Source organism: Crocuta crocuta, unplaced genomic scaffold, assembly GCF_008692635.1.
Source record: "Crocuta crocuta isolate KB4526 unplaced genomic scaffold, BGI_CrCroc_1.0 scaffold48, whole genome shotgun sequence".
Lineage (NCBI taxonomy): Eukaryota > Metazoa > Chordata > Mammalia > Carnivora > Hyaenidae > Crocuta > Crocuta crocuta.
Genome location: NW_027533089.1, coordinates 7599111 through 7621290, shown reverse-complemented (window position 1 = coordinate 7621290; position 22180 = coordinate 7599111). Strand labels below are relative to the sequence as shown.

The 22180-nt window shown below is 39.8% G+C and overlaps 1 protein-coding gene across 1 annotated transcript in view; it reads left to right on the top strand.

Moving 5' to 3' along the window:
- RWDD3 (RWD domain containing 3) overlaps positions 1-12623 on the top strand; it is a 47426-nt gene extending 34803 nt beyond the window's left edge. Inside the window, exons 3-5 of the mRNA XM_077746074.1 lie at positions 9494-9981; positions 11918-12033; positions 12133-12623. Of these exons, the coding sequence (XP_077602200.1) occupies positions 9494-9981; positions 11918-12033; positions 12133-12244 (716 nt within the window). The 3' untranslated portion in view covers positions 12245-12623. The remainder of the gene's footprint in view (positions 1-9493; positions 9982-11917; positions 12034-12132) is intronic.
- The last annotated feature ends 9557 nt before the right edge of the window (positions 12624-22180 follow it).

Sequence of the window (22180 nt, the reverse complement as noted above, 5' to 3'; positions counted from 1 at the left end):
GATACTAACATTTAACCAACCTTTCCTAATACTCTTTTTTTTTTTTTCTTAATGTTCAGTTTTGAGAAAGAGAGGGGGAAGGGACAGAGAGAGACGGAGACAGAGGATCTAAGTTAGACTCCACGCTGACAGCAGAGAGACAGATGCCAAGCTCGAACTCACAAACCACAAGATCATGACCTGGGCCGAAGTTGGATGCTCAACTGACTGAATCACCCAGGCGCTCCTCTCCTAATACTCTTAAAATTGTGTATTCTCATTTCTATGGCCAAGTGGGGTTTGACTTAAAATTTCAGGCACAGAGTGAGTATTTAGGTCTACATACTACTCACGATAGAGTAGAAGTGTTTTCTGAGAGAAGTTAAAGGAACTATCTCCTGGGCTTGTGGTTTTAACTGGAGCTGAAAGATTTAAAATGTCTCCTTATGGTCTTGGGAAAACAACTATTTTAGAGAAGTTGCATGTATAAATAATACTCTAGTCACCCATACACTGAGGGAGAGGAAGTGGAGAGAGGTAGAGAAAGAGACAATGATCTAACTAGACATTCATCCACATGTCTAGACATTCATTCCACATTTAAATATTTAGAATTTTCAGTAGCCTGTGAATACAAGAAAATTTATTACATTAAGGTAGGCTTTAGATATTTGACATGTAGCTGATATTTTCATAGTGTGAGAAATATCAAGCTGACATTATACTTTCTCTGTGATGATTACTTCCAAATGTCAGAGAGTAGAAACTTATTCACGGGATTTCAGGGCCTTAGGATAGTGTCAATTTAAAAGACATTCACATCGACTTCTTTTTTATTTAAACATGCTAAATGGAGGATGAAAAGCAGGTTAAGAAATCAACCGAGAAGGGAAGAGCAAAGAAGAAACCTATTGACAAGAAAATCTTGAATAGATTGATGTACTCTTACATCAGTTTCATAGAACCCTCTCTGACTTCAGCCTTCCTGATTGTCTGCTAATATTTCTGACAACTGGAGTCTTGCTGTTCATATCATTTCACTCCTATCACTTATGTTGAATTTGGGAAATTAAAAAAAAAAGATGAGCTATCTGATTTTTTATAGACTACCTTTAATAAGTTAAATAACTACTATTTGTATTTTAATACTGACATTAGACTTTAAAATTAAATCAGTGATATTTTAAATTAAAAATGTATTCTTTTGTTCACCAAACTCCTTTAGAAACTAATTATGAACCTACTGAACTGCTATTTTGGAAATAACTCAAAGAAATGTAAAAAATTATTACTAAACAAATTGGCCACATCAGAGATAATTGTGAGTTTAAATAAACCTTTGTCTTTCCAATTAGGCGCACTGCGGTGCTCTTAATTACTTGGGGTCACGAAAATCACACGGCAGTGCATTCTGTGAAAAGCATTTCTCCTGTAGTCTATCTGGTTAGATTTCCTCTCTGCTTTTGGAAGCCAGCATCTTTCCTTTTTAAAATCTTTTTCGCGACAGTGGTAATGATAGTGAGGATGGTAACATGGACTCAGAATCTTAAAATCAGTCCCCTTTGTTGTGACTTCTGTAGGTCAGTGACAGGAGTCACTGTGTAGCCGTCTAAATTCTCTGATTTTTCTTACAAAACATTATTTCTAATACAAACAAAAAGTGTGGAACTTCTGAGAGCTACACCAGCTACTTCTTGGGGCCACAAAATTTTAAATTGTTATTTAGAAAAACAAAAGGTCAAACCAAACATGCTGACTGATAGAACGATCACAGAGGATCACTGTAATCTTCTTGTTCACGAAATCAAAGCTGGAACAGAGTGGATTGGTAATTCTGATACCCTATTGGTATTGCTCAAATTCCTTGAACTGAAGTGCCGGATCTAGGTTGATCAATCCATTACTAACCTTAAGAGTCACATGTTTTGTAAACATTGAATATCACACAATGAATAATACTGCAAAGCCAGCGTTTGCTGCGTTTACACACTTGATTGTATCCCAAAGGCAAGGAGTCTGGGCTGTCTCCTGTAAAGGCAGGAGACAAATGGGGGAAGGTTAAGATGTTAAGAGGCCTACCCAGTAACCATAGAATGGCAGGATTGGCAGGTCCGGTCCTCTGCTTTTGCTGGGTTAAGAGAAAGCGGTCCCAGGAAGCCAACCCTGGTCCAGACTCCCAGTGCCAGTTACAGCTCAGCATCTGGGATTGTCACTGTCCCGGGGCCCTTTCTGGGTGTCCCACATTGCCAGGGTCACTGCCAGCTTCATGGGACAGAGTCTCACCTGCTCTGTTACCTCTAAAGTCCCAAACATCTAGTTCAATTCTGAGCCGGACGAGGGCTCACCTCCCAGCTGGTCACTTGCCTGCTTGTCTTTGTCTCCCTAAACACCAAGTTTCTTTCGCCCGGTCGGTTCTCCACCGAGGCAGCCCCAAGGCCAAGTCTAGGCGGGAATGGTGAGTGTTCAAAGCCTGGGCTAAAGTTAGGGGATTTCGGGCTTTAGCGGGAGGCCTCCTCCCTCTGTCAGGAAAGCAACCGGTGAGCTGCAAGATCACCTCAGGGCTCCGGGAAAAGTCCCGTCAGAAGGTTCGAGCTTCGCGTCCTGAGTCTGCAAGCAGGAGCTTGTGGGCGGGACTCGTACGGCCACCGTCCCCTCGCGGCCGCGCGCGCGGGGGAGACGCGGGGCGCCCCCCAGTGGCTGNCCGGCTCTATCGACTTCAGATCTCACCTTGGAAAGAGGCCTCCCCTGACACCCCCGGTTTAAACCCAGCCGCCCCAAATTGCGTTTTGTCCTTTGTAAGCTCTGTATTATTTCCTTACGGGCACTCGCCGCAGTTTTAACCGCATATGGGCTTTCAGTGACCCAGGCTGCGGGACGGCGGGCACGCTGTTACGTAATCACACAACTCCGTGCACCCAGGACAGTGCCCGGCATGTGGTAGTTAGTAAATGTTTATTGAATGAATTTTTGAATTCGCCCAGTGCTCTATCCGAACGTTGTCTCGGTCCAAGTTGATTGCTCTTCTGCTTTTCTCTAGTCCGCTGAAAGGTGGCTGTCCATTGCTCTTGGGGACTCACGGATCTTTCTGGTCCCGCGTACTGATTCCCAGTAAACATTGGGAAGGTTTACACCGCCCATGTTCTCCAGGAGCTTACAGTCTAGGAGGGTTCTTTTGGCTGTTTTTTGACGATAGGTAAAGCTAATTCTGTCCCTGTCTGTGACTTCTAGCAAGTAAAAACCAAAACTGCAGATTATGAGAAAGTGCAGTGGCGCAGATAATTTTCAGTTTTCATTTAGATTTTAAGTACATATGTAAATCTTTTGGCATGGGATTTAGCCTTCTGTTATGTTTCAACAACTATTAAAAATTGTCTTTGTGACTGTAACTTGGTTGACGGTTAAGAAAGTGGTCTACAAACGTTCTGGGTGTTGTGAGAAAGCCATCCAGGACTAGGGTCTCGTGGTATCATTTGGTGCCTTGTTCTCACAGAAAGCCAGAGCTGGGCCTTTTCATTTTTTCCTTGCATCACCTGTTCTCATGGGACCACAGCTTTGTTCCAGACACTGAAGCAATGCAGATCATGGAGAGCTGCTTCCTTTTCAGTGCCTAGCCTGTCTTGGATCTTATAGAAACAGTCATTTACAATCCATACGAAAGAATTTACTAATTTTAGTGTTTTCTTGTTATCCCATTTCTTACTGGGTAGCATTCATAATTCCTCATCATCTTACTTTCTCCATGTCTCTTAATTGATAATTACTTCTGCCTTAGGCAGGCTATTTGAGAAATCATCAGTTTTCCTAAATTCCTTCATTATGCCTCAGCTGGGAGTAGCCTGGAAATATGAACATATGGTTTCCCATCACACCTCAAAGAGGATGAAATGGTAGTGGGCTGGGTCATGGGTACACAGCGGAGCGTGAGACACTGCCGACAGGTCAGAGAAAACCCAAAAAAGTCAGCATAGAAAGAAAGCAGTTTTTTCATAGGGAGAACACTGTGGACCCTTTATCTGCTGTTAAATTGAGCATGACTTTCAAGCCATGCCTCCTAATTAATTTAATTCAACATTCTGGCATCAATAAGTAATTGAATTATAAAAGAATTCAGTGTAACAATTTAGGACATTTTGTTGCTGAAGGGTTCATTGGAGAATAGAACAATTCAGTGATTGAAATAGGGGTGTTTGATGTTCACAACTGGGAATTCAGGGTAAGGTAAGGACTTCTTTAACGGACCACAATAAACACAGTGGGCTGCTGACTGCCATTCTGTCACTGTCAGCTTGGGTTGGAGGATATAAGTTTGATACCAGAACATTCCTAATACCATCAGTTTCTTTCTGGCCTCCCCCAAAATATGCTGCTTCTTGGTGCCCCTGGAATTGGGACGTTGTGGGTGGGATTGTACTTCTGGTATGAAATAGCCCAGGAAGGGTTAGACTGTCGACCCAAGGGTCAACTATTAAGGCCTTGAGATTGAAGAGCCTGAATAACTGGAATCGGTTAAGTTGGGCTAATTTGTGCTGGAAATTTCAGGGAAATTAAGCACATGGTCTCTTTACAGTGGTTATAGTAAGCTTATATATAGTAAGAGGCATCAGGTATAACTTTTCTCTTCTGGGTACAAATTATGTGAACCCTCACACTCCTGTCTACTAGGCAGGGCTGTGGGTAGACCAGATCAGGCTTATTATCCCTCCCTGCACAGTGTAGTCGGGCTAGATGCCAGGTTTAATGGAGTCACGTACCTGATACTTCAAATGCATCGAGAAGTTAACAGATGAGCAGGCTGGTTAAGTAACCACCAGGCCCCAGAGTGTGTGGACCCTTGGCACTGTATCATTCTCCTTGATAGTAATGGGGCTACTGCATGAGGGACATACTTCTTAGGAAGGATAACACTTGTGAAAGAGCAATAATGAGCACCCAGAGAAAAGAGATGGGGATGCCCCAACTTAGGCTCAGAATGATTCTGAAGGGGAATGTGTGTGCATTATATGCATGCACACCAGTCAGATAGAGGAGATTGATATTGTTATAAGTCCTCATTTTCCTGATGAGATACGTGCGGGTCACAGATTGTATTGGTGTAGTCAGTACTCATTATATATGAAGTTGTATTTGTGGAAATTATCTTGCAGATCAAACAGTTGTAAAATGGGAGGTATGTTAGGCTCAATGGCGTATGCTTGCACAGTGGCTTCAGAAAGAATTTTGTATTCTGCTAACACTCATGTTCAGATTGGATTGGGCCCTCTTGCAAAATGAATCATGACTGTCACCCACTGACCCCTCTAAATCTGCTCAGCTCTCTTTCCTGCTGATTGTCAGTACTGAGCTCGCCTCTGTAAAACCAATTTGGCCTTGAACTTTACTTCTAAAGGACGGGATTGCCACTTTTAGCTTCCCTTATTTTTAGTTTTCCTTTTCCTTTTTTTCTCTGACCACATTTTAGACACCTGAAAATCCAGCTGTAACATAAAAACAAGCACAAGGGGGGTGTAGGCTTGTGGTGAGCTACCTGGGAGCAAGAGGAAAGAAAACCCTGTGCGGTGAAGTACCAGAGGATATTGGGGGCCTCTTACTGGTTTTCTGAACAAAGTCTTACTCTGAGGATATTTAATAGTTGAAAAATAAAAGGCAAGTATAAGGAAAGCCAGTTGTGTATGGTTTCTTAATGGGCTCTAAATGAATTTTGAAGAACTCATGCTATTAAATTGTTCACATTTTTAAATGTCTTCTGTTACTGAACAGCATGGATTAAGTTTCTCTTGTGTGGCTATGAAGTGGGGGAAAACCGTAAAAATAACTTTGCTGTGGAATTTGCTGTTCAGTTTCTCTACTTTGAATTTCTGTTATTTTGAGTGGGGTTAGGTGTATAATTTCTTTCATGTACTTGTAAGGAAGAATAAGGTTTGAAACCTATTTGATTTGTGTTTTACTTTTAAAATTGATACACTTATTATTATAAGGCAGAGTGACTTACTTTAAAACAAACAAACAAACAAAAAAAGACTAGGGAATTTGTTAATTTCAACCAGAGGCAAGACCTACATCTTTTGGTGGGGTTTTTGGATTAACATCATCTTGGGACTTAGGAAAATTTTCATTTTCTAGGACAAGCATAGGTTTCTAGGGCATAGCTGTGTATTGACAATGATAAGTTTGTGAATTAAACTTAATAACGGGTTTTTTTAGGCCAGGGAATGACAGATTAGCATTAGATTTAGAGCATGATTATTTTTCTGTTAATCGTTCTTTCTAAGCTGTTAATAATCTTAAAGCAGATAGAGACAACTTTGTTTTCTGAATCTTTTTTTTTAATGAAAAATCAGATTGACAGTACATGTGGTGACATGAAAAATTCTGATGTGAGAGAGAGCCAGTTTAATTGCATGTACAAACTAAGACAGATATGAAATGGAGGGGTAATATACACATTTCTAGAGTTTAAGGGAGAAAATGAGTTTTTAAAAGAATTTTATTACCACAATTAAATATCAGCAGAGTGGTGCATGTTATTGGGCTTTTCACTTTCCTGAAGTGATAACATCATTTTGTGTAATTTTAGTTTGCAGCCTGTGTGTGTGTGTGTGTGTGTGTGTGTGTGTGTGTGTGTGTGTGCGTGCTTTTGGTAGGAGGGAATGGGCAGGGAGTCACTGTCACCAACAAGGCCAGTTAGAAAGAATGTTAATCCTTTCCAGTTCTTAAAAGACTCAACGCAGTTTTTCTTCTAAACGTGCAACTAATAATTTTATGATTTTCTAAGGCAAAAGTCAGGATTTCTCCCATTGCTTTTCTATTTGCTGACTAGGACCAGAAAATTACTAGGAGAGGAAAATGAAAATTGGTAAGGATTTGAATGGCCAGCTCAATAGCCTTTTTTATACTTTCTCCCTGGACTGGCTATTTGTCAGTTGGTTATCTGCTCTGGGGAGGAACAGGTGGGTACTTATATGACAGGGATTGGAGAACACTGTGGGTTTCAGGGTTTTGATCAGAAAAGGATTCTTCTTGCTCGAAGGGAAAAGCTTGCTTTGTGGGCACAGGTACAGTATTAGTTTCCTGTGGCAACTGTAACAAATTTCTAAGAAACGTGGTGGTTTAACACATATTTTCTTTTATAGTCCCAGAAGTCAGAAGTCTGAAATGACTTTCACTGAGCTGCAGTCAGGTGGTCAGCAGGGCCACCTGGAGCTTGAGGGGTGAATCCACTTCTTTGCCTTTTCCAGCTTTTAGGGCTGCATTTCTTGTACCCCTTGGCTCATGGTCCTTCTCTGTCTTTAAAGCCAACATCATGGCATCTGGCTTCACTGATTATATTGCCTTCTGTGGTACAATCTTCCTTTGCCTTACTCTTATAAGGACACTTGTGATTATATTTTGGGCCCGTCTCAGGATCATTAACCTCCTCACATCTGCAAAGGCCCTTTTGCCATGTTCTGGGGATCAGGACGTATGCATCGTTGGACCATTATTTAGCCTCCCCCAGGTAGCAGTGACTTCTGCACCTGTGAGACCCATGGTTATGAGCTAGCTGCATATACAGCTTAGAGCTGTGTAACTGTAAAATTTAAAAGTTTCTTATAACTTGTAAAATTACTTCTTGGTTGTTGTCTAAAAAGGAAAATGAGGTATTCCAATGTGTAGAAAATAGTTCATTTGGTTCCACCGTAATAATTCTGGTATGAAAGTACCACAAACTATGTTCAAAGTACCGTGGGAATCATAAAACAGATTTTAGGTGAATATTTGTTGAATGATGAGTGTATAAGATCTTCAAAAGTTAAGCTTCCCCTTGAGAGAGAAATTGGGCTCCCTAGAGGTTTTACGGAGAGTTTCTTCAGTCATACATTGTCTGTAGGTGTATTTATAATGCCCATTTCACATAGTGAAGTGTACTGATCTAACTGACATATAAGGACCCTATTTAATAATAAAATACTTAAAAAAATAAGGAATTGGCTGGAGGAAAGAAGGGTTTTGAGAAACGTGGATTGTAGAGGAATGTACTAAATTCAATTTGGAGAATTTTTCTTTATACATTATGCATTTTACTTATGTCAGCAAATTTTAGCTGTATCAATTTAATATGGTCTCCATAATGGTTATTGTCTGTGTTCTGGGTGGTGTCTTAAAATAGTAATGCTTTGGACGTGCCTGGGTAGCTCAGTTGGTTAAATGTCTGACTTTGGCTCGGGTCATGATCTCTTGGTTCATGGGTTCGAGCCCTGCACCGGGGTCTATGCTGGCAGCTCAGAGCCTGGAGCCTGCTTCGGATACTGTGTCTCCCTCTCTCTGCTCCTCTCCCACTCTCACTCAGTCTCTCTCTCAAAAAAAAATAAACAGTAAATTTTTTAAAAAATAGTAATGCTTTGCAGCTGATAGTGAAGAGTCTATTAAAACCACATGCACACATGACAAAAACCTCTCTGTAGCAGATGTGTTTGGTCCTGTACGAAATCAACGTCTGTAACAACAGCTTCTGTGTTAATGGAATCCGATGGCTAGAAAGCCATTTTAATGTTCTGTTTGGTTCTCAAAAGGGAGACACATTCAGGTTCCAGTTGTTGAGGCTGTTGGGCAGCCATCCAGGTATGAAAATGAGAAAGGTTTGCCTGCCTCTCTTGTGAAGGAGAATGGAACCAGGGTGTGTGGAGAAAGAAGTAGGGGTAGAGAGAGGCAAGTTAGCTTCAAAGAGATCTGTCTGCACCCAGTTCTGTGCTACTCTGCTCTTCTGATCTGTGTGCTTCTTGCCCCCTGCAGAATGAATCAGCCTGACGTTTCATCAACTTTTTGAAAAGTGGGGTGAAGTGGTGTGGAACACATCAGAGGGGTGAAGTGGAGCAAATCTGAAAGAGAGCAGAGTGTTTCATCTCCTGTCCTGTGTGTGCTTCCCCCTCCTCCTGATGGAGCCAGAAAGGGCTGAATTGATGTCAGCCCCATTTTAGTTCATCTTGCTACCTTCATGTTACACTGATACTAATATATTTGAAGTAAGAAAAGAGCGGGGCCAGGCAGTTACTGTCTCGTGTGCAGTCATCGGTTTCTCTGCCCCTGCAGCCACACAGCATTCCAGTGTTTGCTTTGACTTGGATCTGCCCCACAGTGACCGTCCTTGGATGTACTGTATCACGTTTTAATTAATTACTGGTTTTATACACAGTATTATACACAATACTGTTTCTCTGAACGTTCGGATGAATTTATTATGAGTTTCCAGAAGTATAACTAAGTGTGGATAGAAAAAAGTTGTGATGAGAAACCCTCTGGGAAATCTGAATCAAAATGGGGCAATAGCCAGTGTAGATGCCAGAGAACCCGGAGTCCATATGTGTGGTTGAAAGAGACAATCTGTAATTCACAGCTCTCTTAGTATAATGCGTCTCTTCACAAAATAACTCAAGTTTTCTCATAAAAAAAGTAGATTTGAAACACCAGTTTTGACTTCTTAGTGTGCCATTCGAATCACATTATTCATAGCTAATAATTATTTTTGGGTGCTTTCCAGAGACAGATGGGACCGTGTGCAGAATTCTCACAAAAGCTGAAGGACTTGTGGGTGAGGATGTACCTTTAGAATTGCTGTTCCATTTACCGGTAAATTACCCTTTGTGTCCACCTGCCATCTCGGTTCACTCGGAACACTTGACCCGGGCCCAGTCCATGACGGTGAAAGAGAAGTTACTTAAGCAAGCAGAGAACCTTCTGTCGGAACCTATGGTTCATGAGCTGGTTCTGTGGACTCAGCAGAATCTCAGGCACATCCTCAACCAGCCGGAAACTGGAAGTGGCACCGAAAAGTGTACCTGTGCGACAGACACCACTGCGGGTGATGGACTGTGGATGACTCTTTTGCGTTTAGATCACATGAGAGCAAAGACCAAATATGTCAAAACTGTGGAGAAGTGGGCTTCTGACTTACAGCTGACAGGAAGACTGATGTTCATGGGTAAAATAATACTGATTTTACTACAAGGAGACAGAAGCAATATCAAGGTGCAGAAAGTTTAATGTGGAATATGAATTTGGCTATTTTCTGCCAAAATGCTGTTAATGGATCTCCATTTTCTTAAGAATGTCTTTAACTTCTAATCATGTCTACAAACTTGCAAAGCTTGAATAAGTAGATGATATTTGAAAAATCACTCCAGGGGTGCGTGGGAGGCTCAGTCGGTTGAGCGTCTGACTTTGGCTCTGGTCCTGATCTCACAGTTCCTGAGTTCAAGCCCTGCATTGAGCTCTCTGCTGTCAACACAGAGCCCACTTTGGATTCCCTGTCCCCCTCTCTTTCTGCCCTTCCCCCACTTTCTATCTCAAAATAAATAAATAAACTTAAAGAAATCATTCCACATAACAAAAGTAAGGGTTATTAAAAAAAATCTCTGTAGTGCATGAATGTTTGTAATTAGCTTTGAGCCTTAACTTTATAAATGTGCACTAAAAGTTTGTGCATATTTGTATTTCGTTCTTTGACACAGCATGATGTCTCTTGGTGGGTAGTCTATGAAACGTTTAACTTTTTGTCAGTTAAAAACACATTCTGACACTTTAATTTGGCTCCTCTAATACCTGGAAAGAGGAGCTGATCCTTCCTAACCAGGATTTAGTGTTCATGGAAGTAGGATCATTGAGGCTGTCAGCTTGTCACCACCTACCTAACTTTTGCTTTCCACCTGACTTGTCTCAGCAGCTGCTTTCAAAATCATCATCTTCAGATTTTCCAAGTTCGAATTCTCAACTCATCTAACCTGTTTTATGTGGTATCAGACAAGGAAAGCTGCTTATTATATTTTACATCTTGAAAGCACTACAAATCACTTAATAGGTTTTATGCTTTCAGATAGGTTGGGTCAAGAATACTTACAATTGAATTTATTCAAAACAGATTAAGCTTGCACAACCTATAATCTGTAAGATTTGTAAAATAACTATCTAGTTTTTTCAGGGTGGGCACTTACCACAATACGTAATTGGCATTTGGTTAACCAGATGAGTGCTGGGGTTATAGTGTATAGATACCACAAATAATTAAAGTTTAATCTAAATCTTGGTTTGAGGTCTGTCCAAAGAACTAGATACTTTAAGGTGACTTATAGTATATCTACAAAACTTGATATTTCGAGTAAACTACTGGCTGACAAAATGAATACAAATTAATACTCTTGTTCGTATTTCCCTGAAAGGCTCAGATTTTTCTTTAAGCCAGCTCAGGAATGTTAGGCTAAGTGCAGCTGTTCTGCAGATGTTGTTACTCAGATTGAATCCATCAATCAATTAGCAAGTATTTATTCATTTGACTAGAACTTGGCTAATGTAGAGAAATTACACTTTTTAAAGAGTTCTTTTTTTTTTTTAAATTAACTTTCCCCAAAATGCCATTTAATGTAAATATCTCGGTTAAATTTTCTAAGATCGCAGATCAGGATGGAGAAGTACAGGTACCTATTTATAGATGCCATCCTATTTAGGATGGTAAGTGCTGTGTGCCTGTTAACCTCTTTCAGACACGGAAGTAGTAATATTAATGACAGCAGTTGGTACTATTAATTGTGCTGTAGCAGTGTGTGTCAGCCTCTCCTCTGAGTGCTTTGCACGTATTAACTCATTTAATCATGGCGTTGCGTGAGGTAGGTGCTGTTAGGAGTGCCACGTCCCGGAGTGGGAACCGAGGCACAGAGGGTATAGGCAGCCAGCGTGGAATCGCATCTAGCAGGCTGCGCGGTCCAGGTTTAAACCTGTGTAGTTTGATCGCATCCTTCTCCCAGCACATTCTGCTGCCTAGCGTGGAAAGACACCGTAGCCCTTTTGCTTGATTCAGAAAGGGGGTACTCATTCAACAGGGAGATAAACCTGCAGATTTATGGCTCCTTTAAAACTAGGACTTTGAGAATGAGAGTAACATCTGTTTTTAATGTACTGATTTATCATTTAGGAATACCTGATTCTTCAGAAAACCTCCAAAGTCGATGTGGACTCAAGTGGAAAGAAATGCAAAGAGAAAATGATTAGTGTACTGTTTGAAACAAAAGTACAGACAGAACACAAAAGGTATAATTTAGTACTATTGCAGAAGGAAAAGTAACTGAATCGATAATTATACTCTGACAAATCTAGGCATATTCATGAGTTTTCTCTTGTATAATGCAGGTTTCTGGCATTTGAAGTCAAAGAGTATTCATCGTTGGATGAGTTACAAAAGGAATTTGAAACTGCAGGACTTAAGCTTTTCTCCGAATTTGTGCTTGGGCTGGTAAAATGAAATGGAAGACAGGAATCTTTTAGTAAGATAGCAGTGGTTCTTTGTTTTGTTTTGTTTTGTGTTTCACATTGGGTTTTGGGAATGGCTAATTGAAATCCTCACAAGGGAACAATTTTAAAGTTTTTCTGAAGCAAAATGATAGCTACATTCTAACTTCAGGAACAAAACCCAATTTTGTTTATGGAATATTAAACAGTAAAAACATCCATGTATTCTAATTTTTGCCAGCAAAGGCTAGGTTCAATAGATGTAATGTTATTTGCAAGATAAATATAAGACGACGATGGTAAATGAGCCCTTGTGTTTATATAGCAGATTTGTTTGGAACTGTGCAATCTTCTGGCTAATTTTCTTGTAATTAAATGAATTTTTTTAAAGATTTGTTTTCGTGTTTACTTTTTTCATGTTTACATTTTTAGCATTTGATCACGATTTTCTTGCGTTCAGCTTATTATCTCTAATGTTTTAACTTGAATGTTAAGAAAAATATAACACTGATTTCTTTGTGAAAGTGCATAAATTGTTAGCTTAAATATAAATCAAAGAAGTTCTGTAGAGCTTGATTTATGATCACTTTCTTTGGGGTCCCAGATAGCATGGTACCTGCTACTTACAGGACTAGAGAGCCAATTTAAATTAAAATTCTTTTTTGAAAAATTCACCTTCTGGTTTTAAAAGGGGAAGAATGTTTCACACAAAATGAACTTGTTAGATGAAGGAAATGATATAGAGATAACATTAAAATTTTTTTTAGTGTTTATTCCTTTTTGAGAGAAAGAGAGAGAAAGTGTGCACAGGGGAGGGTCAGAGAGAGAGGGAGACACAGAATCCAAAGCAGGCTCCAGACTCTGAGCTGTGGGCACAGAGTCAGATGCGGAACTCGAACTCAAACAGCAAGATCATGGCCTGAGCTGAAGTTGGACACTTAACCAACTGAGCCACTAGGCGCCCCAAGATGCCATTATTTTATTTCCTAGGAAATCTGTTAAAGTATGATAATCTTAAAATATATTTACTATGACCTAAGGAGAGAAGAAACCATAAAATAAAGGCTTGCATTAAAATCTGTAATAGAAGTGTAAGGAGGCATTTACGTTTCAGAAAGGATATTAGTGTTCACAAAGCCAACTGTGCTTCTGAAATAAGGGACCAAGTGATGGAGGAAAAGCCACACAGATCCCTCTCACTGTGATCTATGAAGTACAGTGACGTTATTATGTGTGTGTATATTATGTATATGTATATGATGCTGGGAGGCATAAGTGAGGACACATTACAGCATGCCAGTAGTGCTCCTTGACAGCGCTGCTCTGGGATCATGGTGGTTCGGCCTGATAGTCTCATTTTCAGGCACCCTTATAATTAATGATCGTCTTATGGGGTTCTCCTCCTGAGGGGGGATTTTTGGTTCATTTTATCTCATTCAAGGGTGTTTGTGATTTTTTTCCCTGGAGAACTGGTAAATGTAGTTAGGTTGCTCTATAGGAACAGTATATGGCAAGGAGAAGCCAGGCTATTGATATGCTACACTGAAAATAGGCTCGCAAATTTGCGACTGGTCATTATTACCACTTTCTTTGATTTGCTAAACAAGGAGATTGAAGTTATTGTCATCAAGGCTGTAGCAGTAGGAGGAGGCTGGGGTCTGAATTTTATTTTATCACAAGAGAGCTGCTAGTGCTTCATTTTACCTTGACTCTTCTGTGTTCAAGTGTTTCCCACACAATCCTTTATGCTTCTCCAAACTTTCATCTTTATATTTGACCCCCATCCCTAGAGAAGAGCTTGAATCTGGCAAAATTGAATGTTGGTAATGATTTTCTTCAAATTAATTACATTTCTATTTGCTAAAATTATGTTTTAAAAGTATTAGTTATGATTATTCCCTTCGATGTTTACATCTAAGTCTTTCACAAATGTTCACGCATTGGAATGTAAAGCTAACCTTGATGGTGTTCAAGATTTATATGAATTTAATTTGACAATTCTGAATAAAAGAAAATTTAAAATCATGTGCACAAAGTCTGTAAGAGTCTCTTTGGTATTTTCTTAACTAGAGGAAGAGAACTGTTTCTATTGGTATTTTTTACTCAAACCCTGATGCTTTCTTTTCAGCTTGAGGTACTTCTGAAAAGATAATTAGGACTTCCAGAAGATAGAAGATGGGGGTGCCAAGGGCTGGGACCCGTGAAAGACTGCACTGTAAGAGTAAGTACTAGTTGTCCCAGTAGTATAGCTAAACTTTGAGGATTCTGTTAGGTCCAGAAAGTCTTTGAAATTGGATTAGGGTAATCCATGATTCTAATGCACCATATCCTGTAAATCTTCTTTGGAGGAAGATAACATTATCTTTGGTGTCAAATTTATAAGTAATTTTAAAATTCAATATTCAGCAAATAATCAGAGATAACTGGACTCATGGAGACACAACATACTATTAGTGAGAAACAACAGAAACAATAAACAATAGAAATAGAAACACAGGGACTCTACGTCCTGGAATTATGAGACACAGAGCATAAAACAGTTATGCTTAATATGTTCCAGGAGATAAAAGCCAAACTTGGTACTAGAATTAGAAACTGTAAAATGTATATTTGTATTTGGAAAACAACAAAACAAAACAAATAGAAATTCTAGAACTGAAAAGTATTAAGAATTCAAGAATGGTTAATTAAGTTAAAGTGCAGTTAGGAGATCAGAAACCAGCCTAGGTATTTCAAACAGTGAATCTAAAACAGGAATTAGTTAAAAGACCGAAAGAGCAAAAAGGAGAAGGAATGGGGCTAGGTGAGAGAAAAGGAAAAAGAGGGGAGAGTGATCTACTCAGAGTTTAGAAATTGCTAACTGTGTAACTGCTACTGCCCTTTAAAGACTGTGGTAGTTGGTCCAGATCTGCTTAAATGGTGCTGCCTGGACCAGAGCTACCATTACTGAGAAGTACTATTTCTGGTCCTTTGGTGTTGCCACTTGCTGCCACTGCAGCAAATGCCAACAACTGTCACAGTTCTGGAACCTGTACCACCTTCAGACCTCCTGGCAGTGCCTCCTATTGACCAAACTCAACAGGAATCCAGCTGGCAAAGAAGTCTGGGAAATGCAGTTTGAATAACCCAACCCCAAGAGAATCACAAAATATGAGGATGGGTGTGTTTGTGTGTGTATGTGTGTGTGTGAAGTGAGGGGAGAGACCTGTGTGCCTACAGTAAGTAACCAACACAACCTTCGCTTTTACCTATTAAGCATTCACACCTACTCCTTACCCATATTTAAATGTCTGTGCAACTTCAGGTTTACGCTTCTATCATATTTAACTGTGTGTGTACAAATGAAAAGACTTAACTTTTCTCCCAAAAGTGGAGAAATTTTAAGGTCCCATCAGTTACTATTATACTCACTGGTGTTAATTCTTTTTCTTTCTTTCTTTTTCTTTTTTTAAGTTTAATTCTATATTTTGAGAGAGAGTGCGTGGAGGAGGGGAAGAGGGAGAAAGATGTGGGGCTCGAACTCATAAACCGTGAGATCATGACTTGACCCAAAGTCAGATGCTTAACCGACTGAGCCACCCAGGCACCCCTGGTCTTAATTCTTCTTGTTCAGTCACAATCCACCTAGATGTTCTGTAACCTGAAGATAAACTGTAAAGTTCACCACCACCAACGTTTCTTAATATAACTTGAGGGAAGGAAAGGGAAGAACTTGAGGGAAGAGGGAAGGAAAGACAGTTATAAACAAAGATATACAGAACAAACAATGAAGCAGATTTGCATGAATACTTTGATACTTATTTCTGTAACTGATCATGAAGCTGTAGCTGATATTTATAATTTCTTCCTCTACTCCATTTTTCTTTGCTCTCGGTCAGCACTTTCTCTAGTCAGGACTCTCTATCTAGTAGGGTAGCCAAATCTTCATTTTGGAAGTGTCTAAGTCTTCAGTAGTTGGGTTGCTTATTAACTTCAACTATTGAACAAAAAAAATGTTAAGGGTTATTCCCTGGGCTTCTGATGTAGTTCTTGTCGACCCCATTGTGTAGCAGTAACACAGTTTTCCTGTAGTAATCTGAATCAGTCAACCCTGACATTTTGGGAACCTTTCTTTGCTTGTTGGTTTAGTGTTATAAGGAGTCTAATATATTCAGGTGTCAGTCTCAACTTCTGATTCATTTGAACCATTTTGTGTGCCTGGTAGAAACATTCCTTCCGTGAGAACTAAGACTGCTAAACCAGCATAGCCCAAGTTTACAGAGTTGGGCATAAAAATTTTGTGAGTAGATTATAATACAGAAATCCATCTTATTTTATTCCTTGATTTCTGGACCCATGTATTCTGGCAGTGGGAGAAATAACACACATATTGATCACTGGTTCAAAGTACATTTTTATATTGTATGATGGCACCTTAACCTTTCAGAGTCTTCTCTTCCAGCTGGCCAAATAACTGACTCTTTTTGTAGGTCATTATATTCTATCAAGCTAGACGCTTCTGGGTGATTTGGTACATGGAAAGACCTATGAATTTCATAGTCATGAACCCATTACTACATTTCGTTTTTTGTGAATGAATTTCTCATTTAGAAGTTATATTGTGCTCTCACAATGTCTGTAATATTGTGATTGGTAGTATTATAGGAAGAAACTTCTGATTCCTATCTGAAGTAAGTATTTTTATGAAGACAAATTGTGGACCCTTCCACTAGAGAAGAGGTCCAATGTAATTAACTAACCACAGGCAGTTAGTGTCTCCCAGGATGTGAGGCCCTATTGGTGGTTCAGCATTGATCTCTGTTCACAACAGGTAAGGCACTCAGCAGCGATAACAGCAAGATTAATATTGGTGAGAGAAATTTTATATTGCGGAGCCCATGTATAACTTCCATCCCTACTGCCATATTTGCTTCATATACGAGCCCGCTGAGCAAGCACCGAGGTGCTAGGGAAAGGGGATGACTAATGTCTGCAGGACGAGTTAGCCTGTCCATTTAATCAGTGAAGGCTTTCTATGTTGTGGTTGCCCTTTGATAAACATCACATAGGACATAAATGTTCTCATAGTTTGTGCTCATCCTGAGGGGTCTATTCACATATCTCTGCCTTAGGTCTCTGAGTCATTAGTCTTCTGATCTAGTTCTTTCAAAGTGACTGATTTCCATGGCCAATCCATTAACCATTGCCCATGAAATACTATAGATCTACACCATGGACATTTCTTTACCTAGGTTAAATATACAACTAGAAGTACTGCTTGAAGATCTGCCCACTGAGAAGGTTTTTTTTTTTCTCTTCACTTTCACCACTCTTCACTTTAAAGTGGAATGGTAATTGCTGAAGCATATTGTGAAGAACCCTCCTCAGAAAGCCTGAGTTTGTTCTCCCTGGGTTAGCAAGTTACCGGTATTCCCTGTGATGCTGGTTACATGATACTGGAGGATGCAGCTATGTGGTAGTTGCTATAGTTGTCTGAGTCACTCAGTCATGCAGCTTGCCTGTCTCTTCAGGACCGGCTTGAGCCTGATCTTGGACACATCACTTCATTGTACATACCCAAATTTATGATTTCATGGATGAAGTAATGTCCAATTCGTGACAGGTAGCTCAGGTCACATAGTCAGTTGGTGTCCCACAGTTGAGTGTTCAGTCTCATTTAAGATCCAGGAGCAAGCTAGGAGCTCTTTTTTAGCAAGTTAGGAGCTCTTTATTTATTTATTTATTTATTTATTTTTTTTACAAATAGTTTATTGTCAAATTAGTTTCCACATAACACCCACTGCTCATCCCCACAAGTGCCCTTCTCCATGCCCATCCTCCCTCCCCCCCACATCCATCAGTCCTCAGTTTTTGTCAGCATTCAAGAGTCTCTCATGGTTTGCCTGGAGCTCTTTTTTAAGAGAAGGATAACTATATGTAAAAGAGAGCATGACTTTGGTTTGACACCTTAATTTCTACTGTGCTTGTGAAGGGCCCCATTTAGCATCACCACAGGCCATAACTACATTGGGCTCCCTTGGGTCTTCTGGGCTGCAAGGCCCACACAGCAAGACAGCTTGTACTGCTGTTCGGATCTGCAGTCTTTTCTTGCTCTGGGCCCCACTCAAAACAAGCAACTCCAAGGGTTGATCATCAAATGGGGCAGAAAATCACATTAAAATACAAAATATATTGCCTCCAGAACCCAAAGATGCCTAGGAAGTCTTGTATGTTAGTGGTAGGAGTATATGGTGAAGCAACTTGGGATATTCTGGGACATACTTCAGAACACTGGACCCCTAAAAACTTCACCATGCTGGTGGGCTTCTATCTTTTATGGGCTTTTATCTCCCTCTTTTTGATAAGGCATTTAGAGTACTTGATACTTTCTGTTTACCAGGTCCAATCAGCAGCGTGTTCAGAGGGATATTAAAATGAATGAAGATGTCCTTGAATACTGAATTATGACACAGAGCCAGAAAGCTGACATAGTCCTAAAGTAACATATAGTCCTAAAGTGAAAGTGTCAGGCTGTACTTGCCACATTAAAAAAAAAAAAAAACGCACTTCTAGTAGTCTTTACAAATTGATATCAAGAAAAATCATTTGTCAGATCCAGAGCTAGATACCAAGTACCCAGGGCTATGTTGATTTGCTGCAGGATAAGACCACATCTGGAATAGCAATTATAATTGGAGTCAATTACCTACCCAAATTTGATATTCTACAGCCATTCTCTGAGATCCATCTGCTTCTACCAAGCCCAATTGTTGAGTTAAGTGAGGATGTTATAGGAATCACGCTTGGAAAGGACAGAACAAGGTCCTGGAACAATTGAGTATCTACATGGAAAAAAAAATTAAATTTCACTCCTACTTCACATCATAAGCAAGATTAATTCCAGATGTATTAGAGGCCAAAATGTGAAAGGCAAAAATACTGTAGAAGGAAATACAGTAGCATATTTTCTTCACCTTCAGATCCTGGTATTAAACAGGACGCAAAAGCAAAATCTTGATGGGAAACTATCCAAATGGCCAAAAACAGTATGCAATGACAATGTCATTAGTAATCAGGTGGAATGCAAATCAGAACCACAATGATGCCACTAGCCATCCACTAGAAGAATTTGTATTTAAAGACTTTTAAAAATGTTTTTTAATTTATTTTGAGAGAGAGAGAGGGAGGGAGAGCAGGGGAGGGGCAGAGATGGAGAGAGAGAAAATCCCAAGCAGGGTTCCTGCTGTCAGTACAGAGCCTGATGTGGGGCTCGGTCCCACGAACTGTGAGGTCATGACGTGAGCTGAAATCAAGAGTCTGCTGCCTGACCAACTGAGCCATCCAGGTGCCCCCCACTAGAAGAAATTAAAAGATAACTAATAAGAGTTGACAAATAAGTGGAGCAATGTCAACACTGATACACCCTTGGCAGGAGCATAAATCGACCCAGCTATTTTGAACGAACAGTTTGATATAATCTAGATAAACTAAAAATTCCATATCCTATAACCCAGCATTAAGATACATGTGCATAAATGTGTGAGGCTACCTATACAAGAATGTCCATAATGGTATTATTTTTAATAGCCCAAATGCAGCAACCCAAACATCCACCAACATGGTGGAATGGAAAAGGAGGTTGTATATAGCCATGCAATGGAGTCCTAGAGAGCAAACTAAGTGACTGAAGTATGGCCACAGAGAGCAAATGGATTCATCTTAAAAAGCAATACTGAACAAATGAAGTGAACACAAAAGAATATGTCATATGATTCTAAAAGTTCAAAAGCAGACCAAGTGACACTAAATTATAGACACATTCTTGAGTGCTAAAACAAAAAGACAAAGAAATTGTTATAATAAAAATCAGCATGGTTTTTATTATATGGCCTACAGTTACCTTGAGGGGGAAAGGATGGGTTGTGGTTGACATTGCACGTAAAGATTTTTTTTTGTGTGTGTGGCAGAGGCGGGGTGGTGAGGTGGGAGTGAGGGGAAGGAGATGGCTAGGTTCTACTTCCTGACCAAGTGCTAATTTCTCAGACATTTTAGTTGTAGTAATTCATTAAGCTATATACTTACTTTAATGCGGATTTCTACATTTTTTTTTCTCTTGTGAAAGTAGGCTTGGCTTTTAAAAATGCCAGTTATTACAGTGTATTTCATAAATAAGAAAAGTATTAAAGGTGATTCTTAATCTTTGTAATTAATGGCAACTTCTCCCATCTTAAAGGCTCAGCCACATTCAAAAATTGGAAGGGAGGTGCAGAAGGATAGGCTATTTTAAGTGGGGAAACCTTCTCTAGGGGTGTGGGGGAGACATTGAACCAGTACCTGCATGAAACAGATCAACCACAGAAAAGCAGGTAGTGGAGAGTTCCAGGCAGCAGGCCCTGTAAGTGTAGCAGACATGAGGACTGAAGGAACATGGCCTGTTTGAAATAGACTCAACTGAGTGAATGGTGGATCCTAGGCCAGAAACTGTACATCTCCCTTTCTTAGCATGGCAGATGATCTTCGTCTTCCTTCAACGATGCTAGCTTTATGAGACTTGCTTGTCAGCATTATTTTTGACCCTTTAATTTGCTGTTTTCCACTCATTTTTGTACAAAAGGGAAATGTAACATTCAAATAACTGTACAAATACAGCGATAGAAGATGAATATGTTAACAGGTTTGTCACTGTCACACGATAGCTTAATTTGTCAGTTGATGCACCGATGTCTGAATCTGATAAATGGAAAACTGCATTTAAAGTTTCACTACTATAAAAAAAAAATAAATAAATAAAGTTTCACTACTATAGATTGCAGAGGGGAGAAAAATGAATTTGAAATAAAGAGATTAAAAACAGGGGCAAGGCCCCATATTATGAAAAACAGACAAAAATGTCTAAGGATTGCAAAACTGCCTTTGATGTGTAAAAATTCTCAAGAAATGAGAAAAGCTGGGGAATGGAATCTTCTTTTCTGATCACTTTGTCATTTCAGCTACTCTAATGCCTCAGTTTGCTTTCCACCATTTGGTTTTTGACTAGATTGCTTTTTTTCCTATCAAGCTGGATCATAGGTTTCAATTTCTTTAGATCACTTGAAGTGATGTCGCTGTATTCGTTCTCTCCCCTCCTGTATTAATTAGGGTTCTCCAGAGAAATAGAGCCAACAAAGCATATATTTATTTATTTTAAGGAATTGGCTCAAGTGACTGGAGGCTGGCAAACCCAACATTTGCCGAGTGGGCTGTCAGGCTGGAGGTTCAGTAAGAACTGATGTTGTAGTTTAAGTCCAAGGCTGCCCTTGTGGAGCCCCGAGGGAAAAGCAGGTGATGCAGCAGAAGTCTGGAGGCGGTCAGTCTGCTGGTAGAATACCCTCTTGCTTAGGGGAAGTCAGGCTTTTGTTCTATTCATGTTTTCAACTCATTGGATGAGGTCCACCCACATTATGGTGGGCAATCTGCTTTCTCAAAGTCCACCAGTTTAAATGCAAATCTCACCCTAGAACACCCTCACAGGACCATCCAGAATGATGTTTGACCAAATATGTGGGCAAAGTGGCACAGCCACCTTGACATATGCAGTTAGCCCTCACACCTCTCTGGAAGTAGCTATCTGTAGCTTTGCTTTTAGAGGCTAAGAACATGGCTTTCAGTTCCTAGCTGCTTAACTCATTGCTGTCTCTTCTTACCCTGTCCGTTGGTTATAAAGCATTAGATACTGATATGAATCTGTAGTAGCACTGGTAAGAAAGATACTGTTTACAAAGCAAGTTAACAACCTGACAAACTATAGTTTTCTTTGGCCTGAATGGCTCCATTTGAGTCAGAACTGGCCACAATAATAAATACCACAAAAAGCTGCATTTCTACTAGCCCAGGAGTATTAAAAACGTAGACTCAAAGACATATATTGATTTTTTTTTTTTTAAGTGAACTCACCTGTTTTGGGACATCTTTCTAGAGCTCTAAACTTGTA